Source organism: Salvelinus alpinus, chromosome 27, assembly GCF_045679555.1.
Source record: "Salvelinus alpinus chromosome 27, SLU_Salpinus.1, whole genome shotgun sequence".
In the NCBI taxonomy this organism is placed as follows: domain Eukaryota; kingdom Metazoa; phylum Chordata; class Actinopteri; order Salmoniformes; family Salmonidae; genus Salvelinus; species Salvelinus alpinus.
Window position 1 is genome coordinate 17,813,206 of NC_092112.1, and position 10,774 is coordinate 17,823,979.

The window sequence follows — 10,774 nt, forward strand, 5'->3', positions numbered from 1 at the left end:
GTTTCTTAACAGGTTGCTGAATGTCTGTCTACATTCTGCAGATCACACAAGATTTAATTTGAGTCAAGATTTGTCTGACTCTGATCCTGTGTGTCTGACTCTTGACATTCTCACTATCTGCTTCTCTAAACGGAGGGCGGAGCCTTGAATCCCGCCACAGGTAGGTTTAACGTACACCTGTACTACTATGAGACGGAAAATACATTTTAAGACCTACACTAGTAGTAATAAAATCACTGCAGACGACAAGATACAATGAGGACTTTACTGATTTCCACTTTACTGTTTGCTATGGGTGCATGTTTACCTGCAATAACCACATCGGTGAGTAGCCTGGTATACTTCTCATGTACTTTGTGATCGATTTGCTTGTGAATCTTATCAAATTTTATTGGTCACATACGCCGAATACAACAGGTGCAGACTTTACCTTGAAATGCGTACTTACGATCCCAATCCCATCAATGCAAAGTTAGAAAGTAAGTATTTACAGTATGTATGCCATTGGAATTGTATCATTAGACCTAACACCAATTATGCATTACCCGATAATGAATGATAAGATATCAGGCAGTTGAACTTCATTAAGATTTTATGATGGGCTAGGGGATCAGCTCTCGGACAGGCTTTCAAGGGATGGAATTTTGAGTACAACTTGTTGTGTACCTTTGACCAAGCCTCCTAACAAAGTATGGACTCCACTCAATCACATACACATTTTAGGTGAAAAATTGTAAGATTTTGATCTGAAAAGTACATCGGTGTCATTTTTCTTCTCAATATGCAGGATTACTGTTGCATTTTAAAAGTATGTTTGTTCATGTGTGATGATACTGTCATGGATAAAACTGAGTACATCACTCACCATTATTGTGAAGAGATTCATTTCACAGGGCTGCAGGAGTGAAACTTGTGATGTCACCATGATACTGACAAAATCCTGGCCTAATTCTATATCTTTGAATTAGTAAAACAATGTCATAAGAAACATCAAATTAAACATTTTATTTTCCAAATTGGTGCCCCTATTAGTTCTAGCCACTCAGTCGATTCTGACACTTCATGAGTGTTTCTGTTGTGAATCACTCTTCTACCAACCATTTCCTGGCATACAAAAGATCCAATGTTCCGTTTGTTATCTTACTGGGTTAATCTGTAGTGTGTTGACACTCATTTACATTGTAAAAATCCAGCCACTGCTGTTGTCCCTACAGTCTATGTATTGTCCCCTCGGGGTGTTTTTATAGGACTGTGGCAGCTTGCCGGCAGTGCCTCATCCTGAGTCATTAAGTATCGGCCATGTTGTGTTGCTGGTGGGGCGACGAGTTGTTGGCGTAGCACTGGACTTCAGACCTCATGATTCACTGGCTGACTCACAGCTCTGTGTTATTGAGACAATATTGTTTTAGCCTTTCCTCTTGCAGTCCTTAATCTAGTATGACATGATTTCAAAGGGTTGCATGAAAGTTAACCCTGTAAATACTATTCAGCCAGTAAATCATTAAAACTACCATGAAAATGTGATAAATACTCCTTGTTTTCTGTTTCTGTGACAATCCTCGCCAGTGAGAGAGGGTGAGTCTACTCTGAAAGTATAGTTTACCAAAGTACCAATTACTTCACACTGGAAGAAGTTAAGCTACATGAAAGCTATCCTAAAGAAACACAGTTTACTTCACTAAAGTTACTATGAAAAAGGAGTTCACTACTTTCTGAAAAAGTATATGTAAATCTGAAATGTCAGACTACAAATCACAAGAACAGATCACTTATGTTAACATAATGTGGAATTTAGCCTATTAAACACAAAAATATGTTTCAAGTGAGAATTAGGCAAATCTGACCAACAAATAAAGGAAATTCTTGCCTACTTCACCCATATTTTGTTTTTGCAAAAAAAAGTATGCATAGTTCTAGTAGTTAGATACAGTGCATTCGAAAAGTATTCAGACCTCATTTAGCTGAGGTTTGCTCTGTTCTGTGACGGGAGTAGTACACAGTGTTGTATGAGATCTTCAGTTTCTTGGCAATTTCTCACATGGAATAGCCTTGATTTCTCAGAATAAGATTAGACTGACGAGTTTCAGAATTTCTGGCCATTATGAGCCTATAATCGAACCCACAAGTGATGATGCTCCAGATACTCAACTAATCTAAAGAAGGCCAGTTTTATTGCTTCTTTAATCAGAATGACAGTTTTCAGCTCTGCTAACATAATTGCAAAAGGGTTTTCTAATGATCAATTAGCCTTTTAAAATTATTAACTTGGATTAGCTAACACAACGTGCCATTGGAACATAGGAGTGATGGTTGCTGATAATGGGCCTCTGTACGCCTATGTAGATATTCCATAAAAAAATCAGCCGTTTCCAGCTACAATAGTCATTTACAACATTAACAATGTCTACACTGTATTTCTGATCAATTTGATGTTATTTTAATGGCCCAAAAATTTGCTTTTCTTTAAAAAACAAGGACATTTCTATGTGACCCCAAACTTTTGAACGGTAGTGTATGTAAATGTATATTCCAGTTTTTCTTTTTATAAATATGCAGAAATTTCTGAAATCTGTTTTTGCTTTGTCATTACGGGGTATTGTGTGTAGATTGATGAGGGAAAATAACAATTTAATCCATTTTAGATTAAGGCCTTAACGTAACAAAATGTGGAAAAAGTCAAGGGGTCTGAATACTTTCCGTATGCACTGTACACCGTTACATGGCAAAGAAAAGTAAATAACTAATGAAAACATAACCTAGATTTGAATTTAGTTCAACTACCACCAAGCTACTGTAAAATGTAAATAAATGACTAGTTGAACTACATGTAGTTCACTACTCCTCAACACTGGTATAGAGGTACACAGTTATTGGCTTCTATGGACACTGGCCGTATGTTGGACTTCTGGGGTCATTTCCACACTGAAGTTGTACGTGTGTTTTTCCTTGTACTCAGTATTCTATTCCTCCAGACGACCTGGATGGATCGGGACATGATCTGGAAAGTTCTGGCTCAGGTTCAGGGGAATGGGCAGAAGGTAATCCTGTTCATTGTGTGTGTCAGGGTGTGTATGTGTGTGTGTGTGTAGCTGTCTGTCTATGTCTGTGGGTTTCACATTTCTTAGTAAACATTTCTGCTTCCACTCCCTTCAGTGTCCAAAGGCTCAGTAAGGTTTACCACAATCTCAACATTTACAATGACAATGAGTGAAGATGACTTAATGTTCAATGCCATTGATGAAGAGGATAAAACCGTCCCAATTATAATGACAGACAACACCGGAAATAAAATATCAGTAGGTCATTTTAGTATTTTAAGAATTTATTATTCTTTTAAGAATTCACTATGAGCAAAATATGTTCTCTCTTGGTAGAGGTGAAAAAATTGCAACGTCTGAGTATCCCCTCTTTTTTTGTGTCTTTAGGAGGACTCAGACTTGACCTTTGACAAAAGGCCTAAGCTAGATGACAACAACGGATCAGCCATTGGCAATGTGGCAAAGAGCGGGGGTCTTCTAGAAAACAAAGAAGCGCTTGCAGGTAAAGTCCAACTTATTGAGTATATTATTTGGTATATTATTTCCTCCATATTTACTGACAGATGCGCTGAGGTACTTGTAGCCCAACCTTCTTATTCTTCCTCTTTGCAGCTATTATTGCAGGAGGAGTGGTGGGACTGGCCTTGGCTGCCTCCCTGTTAACACTCATGGTCTATAACATGAAGAAGAAAGATGAGGGAGGCTACACTGTCAACCAGAAAAACAAGTCGAACGGAGGATATCAGAAACCGAAGACCAAGGAGGAGTTTATTGCATAACTTCCCCTCAAAGACAAAATAATGTCTCAACCCAGCAGATTTGTTTGAAGAGTTCATTTTTGAGAGAAAGAAGTTGGTTGGGTTTGCGCCATGAGAAAATTCACAGCAGAAAATGCAAACTTGTGGTGTATTCGAGGTTTAAAAAGACGGTAACACTTTACTTGACACCCAGCATCATAACACATAACATGGTCATAACCATGTCATAATATGTCATAACAGCTGACAACTTGTCATATGGTCATAACACTGTCATGACACATAAACAGCAAAAATAGAAACGTCCTCTTACTGTCAACTGTGTTTATTTTCAGCAAACTTAACGTGTAAATATTTGTATGAACTTAAGATTCAACAACTGAGACACAAACTGAACAAGTTCCACAGACATGTGACTAACATAAATTGAATATTGTGTTCCTGAGTCAAAATAAAAAATAACAGTCAGTATCTGGTGTGGCCACCAGCTGCATTAAGTACTGCAGTGCATCTCCTCCTCATGAACTGCACCAGATTTGCCAGTTCTTGCTGTGAGATGTTACTGCACTCTTCCACCAAGGCACCTGCAAGTTCCCAGATATTTCTGGGGGGAAAGGCCCTAGCCCTCACCCTCTGATCCAAAATGTCCCAGACGTGCTCAATGGGATTGAGATCCGGGCTCTTCGCTGGCCATGGCGCAACACTGACATTCCTGTCTTGCAGCAATGGTGGGTCATGTCAGGATGAGCCTGCAAGAAGGGTACCATATGAGGAAGGAGGATGTCTTTCCTGTAACGCACAGAGTTGAGATTGCCTGCAATGACAACAAGCTCAGTCCGATGATGCTGTGACGCACTGCCCCAGACCATGACGAACCCTCCACCTCCAAATCGATCCCGCTCCAGAGTACAGGATTCGGTGTAACGCAAATTTTTTCGACGATAAACACGAATCCGACCATCACCCATGGTGAGACAAAACCGTGACTCGTCAGAGAAGAGCACATTTTGCCAGTTCTGTCTAGTCCAGCGACGGTGGGTTTGTGCCCATAGGCGACGTTGTTGCCGGTGATGTCTGGTGAGGACCTGCCTTACAACAGACCTACAAGCCCTCAGTCCAGCCTCTCTCAGCCTATTACGGACAGTCTGAGCACTGATGGAGGGATTGTGCGTTCCTGGTGTAACTCGGGCAGTTGTTGTTGCCATCCTGTACCTGTCCTGCAGGTGTGATGTTCGGATGTACCGATCCTGTGTAGGTGTTGTTCCACATGGTCTGCCACTGCGAGGACGATCAGCTGTCCTTCCTGTCTCCCTGTAGCGCTGTCTTAGGTGTCTCACAGTGCGGACATTGCAATTTGTTGCCCTGGCCACATCTGCAGTCCTCATGCCTCCTTGCAGCATGCCTAAGGCGCATTCACGCAGATGAGCAGGGACCCATGGCATCTTTCTTTTGGGGTTTTTCAGAGTCTGTAGAAAGGCCTCTTTAGAGTCCTAAGTTTTCATAACTGTGATCTTAATTGCCTACTGTCTGTAAGCTGTTAGTGTCTTAACGACCGTTCCACAGGTGCATGTTCATTAATTGTTTATGGTTCATTGAACAAGCATGGGAAACAGTGTTTGAACCCTTTACAATGAAGATCTGTTTAGTTATTTGGATTTTTACGAATTATCCTTGAAAGACAGGGTCCTGAAAAAGGGAAGGTTATTTTTTTGCTTGGTTTATATTTAGACCTGTTGTGACATATATTGAATTATTTTATGGCTGGTTATGACACCTAGATAAGTGTCAAAACCAACAAAACCTACATTTACATTTTTAGTCATTTAGCAGACGCTCTTATCCAGAGCAACTTACAGTAGAGTGCATACATTTTTTATTACATTTTACATACTGAGACAAGGATATCCCTACCGGCCAAACCCTCCCTAACCCGGACGACGCTATGCCAATTGTGCGTCGCCCCACGGACCTCCCGGTTGCGGCCGGCTGCGACAGAGCCTGGGCGCGAACCCAGAGACTCTGGTGGCGCAGCTAGCACTGCGATGCAGTGCCCTAGACCACTGCGCCACCCGGGACCTACCACGGTAGTTATTTTATGGCTGGTTATAACACCTACATAAGAGTGTCAAAACACACAAAACCTACCACAGAAGGCAAAACATACCATTACACCATAGCCTACTTATAAAGGGAAAGGGGGGATACCTACTCAGTTGTCCAACTGAATGTATTGAACTAAAATGTGTCTTCTGCATTTAACTCAACCCCTCTGAATCAGAGAGGTGTGGTGGGCTGAGCATATCGACAGTATGTTTATGTTATATAACATTTTCTGAAATTGACCATATTAAATTATCATTGTAATTGCTCACAAATTGATGTCAGACATGCGCACACTCCAATGCTCTATTGCTGAGGACTGGAATGAATGCAGGAGCATATTTCAGGAGCAGGACAAGACACCCTCTTTGTGACTGATGACTGATATAAGGGCATGTATGTGGTAGGCCTATCTGGCTTATATGATTATGATGGTCATAATGCTTCTTGACAGTGTCATAAGGTGTGTTTTCTTAGTACAGGTAAAGTGACACAGGAAGGTCATAATGCTGCATGACAGTGTCATAAAGTGTATTTTCTGCAAGTTATTTAAAATATGATTTAAAAAAAAACATGACTGTAAACAAAATTCATTACAACAAAGGACTTAAGAAACACGTTTTCAAAAGAAAGGACATTTCTTTGCAAGGAAAAAAAACATTTCAATAAATGTGGATTTTGCTGCTCTTATGTAGGTGTCATAACCAGCCATAAAATAACGAAATATACTGAACAAAAAATATAAACGCAACATGTAAAGTGTTGGTTCCATGTTTCTTGAGATAAAATAAAATATCCTAGAAATATTCCATACGCACAAAAAGCTTATTTCTCGCAAATGTTGTGCTCAGATTTGTTTACATCCCTGTTAGTGAGCAGTTCTCATTTGTCAAGATAATCCATCCACCTGACAGGTGTGGCATATCAAGAAGCTGATTAAACAGCATTACCATTACACAGGTGCACCTTGTGTTGGGGACAAAATGCCACTAAAATGTGCGGTTTTGTCACACAACACAATGCCACAAATGTCTCAAGTTTTGAGGGAGAGTGCAATTGTCATGCAGACTGCAGGAATGTCCACCAGAGCTGTTGCCAGATAATTTTATGTTAATTTCTTTACCATAAACCGCCTACAATGTTGTTTTAGAGAATTTGGCATTACGTCTAAATGGTCTTACAACCGCAGACCACGTGTGGCGTCTTCGAAGGATCTGTACACAATTCCGGAAAGCTGAAAATTTCCCTGCATACTCAACAGACATGTCACCCATTGAGCATGTTTGGGATGCTCTGGATCGACTTGTACAACAGCGTGTTCCAGTTCCCGCCAATACCCAGCAACTTCGCACAGCCATTAAAGAGGAGTGGGACAACATTCCACAGGCCACAATCAACAGCCTGATCAACTTTATGCGAAGGAGATGTGTTACGCTGCACACCAGATACTGATAGGTTTTCTGATCTACGCCCCTACCTTTTTTTAAGGTATCGGTGACCAACAGATGCATATCTGTATTCCCAGGTCATGTGAAATCCATAGATTAGAGCTTAATTTATTTATTTCAATCGACTGATTTCCTTGTATGAATTGTAACTCAGTAAAATCTTTGAAATTGTTGCATGTTGCATTTGTTTATATTCAGTGTATATGTCACAACAGGTGTAAATATATGAGTCATGACAGTGTTATGACATTTTATGACATGTTATGACCGTGTCATAACATGTTATGACGCTGGGTGTCAAGTAAAGTGTTACCAAAAAGGCTTCTAAAGTTTTAATTAAAATTGTAATGTTTATTTGCCCTTACTAAAAATGAATCAACCTCAACAAATATTTCTTAATTATAATCCACACAATAATTCACATTTTCTTTTGCTTAAGGTTTATTTTCCTGCTGTGAGAAACTGATCACATTAAGATCCTACACGTGTATATGTAATTACAAGGTTTATTTTAGAGTAAGAAACAGGTTTATTTAAAATCAAAGTACATTTTGTATTACTGTTCCACATTTGTATTATGTTATGATCTGTAACATGTGTGCACTGTGTGGATATTATACACCTTGATGTAATGGACACTTTACATACAACTGTGTTGAATGTAATTAATATAGTGTGGCCTTGAGACTAAAGTGTACCTTGTAGTTGTATGTCCTATGTCTAATCCCTTATTGCTTAAATAGGAGCGGAAATTGACCTCCCTAACACAATACACTCCTTGTGTTGCAACAGTGGGAAAGAAGCACCTTATCACAAAGCAGAGCCATATAATAACCATCTATCTCTCTGACTCTGAATCACCGAGGTCATAAAGAACTATATTACTACATTTCTGAACCAGATTCAATATTTTACCATGCAAAAACTAATTTCTAAGATATTTTCGCATGTTCATAGAGAAACTGTAGACATTTTTAAATGTATATTTATAGGTCCATGTGAGTGGAATATTGTTATGTGAACCATAACTGTTTTTCTGCTTATATCTTAACGCGTTTTCTGCACTCATTTAAAAAAAAATTGCATATAAGTGTCTGCTAAATTAGTATTCAGTCCATGCAGTGATGGAAAAAGTACTTCATACTTGATTAAATGTAAAGATACCTTAATAGAAAATGACTCAAGTAAAGGTGAAAGTCACTCAGTAAAATATTACTTGAGTAAAAGTAAAAAATATTTACTGTAAATTTAAAGTAAATGTAATTGCAAAAATATAATTAAGTATCAAAAGTAAAAGTATGAATAATTTCAAATTCCTTATATTAAGCAAACCAAACAGCATAATTGTATTTTTTTAATTTAATTTACGGATAGCCAGGGGCACACTCCAAAACTCCGAAATAATTTACAAATTAAGCATTTGTGTTTAGTGAGTCCGCCAGATCAAAGGCAGTAGGGATGACCAGGGATGTTTTCTTGATGTGTGTGAATTTGACCATTTTCCTGTCCTGCTAAACATAAAAAATGTAATGTAACTAAAATGTAACAAGTACCTTTAGGTGCCAGGAGAAATGTATGGAGTAAAAAGTACATAGGAATGTAGTGAAGTAAAAGTAAAAGTTGTCAGAAATATAAATAGTAAAGTAAAGTACACATACTACCCAAAAATACTTAAGAAATAGTTTTAAGTATTTTTACTTAATTACTTTTCACCACTGAACAAATTGCCCTGATAGCACATTGCTGCCTCTGACTTCAGTTTGTCTTGAAAACCTTGGTCTCACTATTGCTGTCCTGCCATCTAGGGCTCAAAGTAGGAATAATCTGACTGGATCTCAGTTGAATTTGTCACATGTAATACCCTTAGTCTGGCATACATGGTCTTTCTGCTACATACAGTCTTTGTACTTCAGAAAGTATTCATACCCCTTGACTTATTACACCCATCTACACAAAATAATTCATTACGACAAAGTGAAAACATGTTTTTAGAAATGTTTGCAAATGTATTGAAAATGAAATAAAGAAATATCTAATTTACATAAGTATTCACACCCATGAGTCAATACTTATTAGAATTACCTTTGGCAGCGATTACAGCTGTGAGTCTAAAATTCTTCAAGCTCTGTCAAATTGACTGTTGATCATTGCTAGACAGACATTTTCAAGTCTTGCCATAGATTTTCAAGCCAATTTAAGTCAAAACTGTAACTAGGCCACTCAGGAACATTCAATGTCTTGGTAAGCAATTCCAGTGTATAGTTGGCCTTTTTTTAGGTTATTGTCCAGCTGTAAGGTGAATTCATCTCCCAGTGTCTGGTGGAAAGCAGACTCAACCAGGTTTTCCTCTAGGACTTTGCCTGTGCTTAGCTCCATTACATTTATTTTTAATCCTGAAAAATTCCACAGTCCTTAATGATTACAAGCATACCCATAACATGATGCAGCCACCACTACGCTTGAAAATATGGAGAGTGGTAGTCAGTAATGTGTTGTATTGGATTTGCCTAAAACTTAGCACATTGTATTCAGGACAAAAACTTGATTGCTTTGCCACATTTTTTGCAGTATTGCTTTAGTGCCTTGTTGCAAACAGGATGCATGTTTTGGAATATGTTTATTCTATACAGGCTTCCTTCTTTTCACTCCGTCAATTAGGTTAGTATTGTAGAGTTACTACAATGATGTTAATCTATCCTCAGTTTTCTCCGATCACACCCATTAACCTCTGTAACGGTTTTAACATCACCCATGGCCCCATAGTGAAATCTTTGAGCGGTTTCCTTTCTCTCTGGCAACTGAGTTAGTTAGGACGCCTGTATCTTTGTAGTGACTGGGTGTATTGATACACCATCCAAAGTGTAATTAATAACTTCACCATGCTCAAAGGGATATATTCAAAGTCTGCTTTTTAAATGTTTACCTATCTACCAATAGGTGCCCTTCTTTGCGAGGCATTGGAAAATCTTCCTGGTCTTTGTGGTTGAATCTGTTTGAAATTCACTGCTCGACTGAGGGACCTTAGAGATAATTGTATGTGTGGGGTACAGAGATGAGGTAGTCATTAAATGCAACTCATGATGTGACATGTTAAGCACATTTGTACTCTTTAACTTATTTAGGCTTGCCATGACAAAGGAGTTGAATATTTTGACATAAGACATTTCAGCTTTTCATTTTACATGAATTTGTAAAACATTTCTAAAAACATCACTCCACTTTGACAATATGGGGTATTGTGTGTAGGCCAGTAACACAAAATCTAATTTTAATAAATTTTCAATTCAGGCTGTAACATAACAAAATGTGGAAAAGGTCAAGGCATGTGAATTATTTTTGAAGGCACCGTAGTTCATTGTTGTTTTACCATGTATCCATCATTCCATCATTGCAGCGTTAACTGAGGTAAATGGAAACAAAAACAACAGCA

General features: G+C 38.5%; 1 protein-coding gene across 1 annotated transcript; it reads left to right on the forward strand.

Annotated features, from left to right (window-relative positions):
• Positions 1-166: 166 nt before the first annotated feature.
• Positions 167-8,048, forward strand: LOC139556064 (syndecan-1-like). The gene is made up of 5 exons (XM_071369564.1): positions 167-324; positions 2,957-3,038; positions 3,154-3,296; positions 3,426-3,540; positions 3,651-8,048. Exons 1-5 carry the CDS (start codon positions 256-258, stop codon positions 3,815-3,817), a joined length of 576 nt encoding a protein of 191 aa, XP_071225665.1. The 5' UTR covers positions 167-255; the 3' UTR covers positions 3,818-8,048.
• The last annotated feature ends 2,726 nt before the right edge of the window (positions 8,049-10,774 follow it).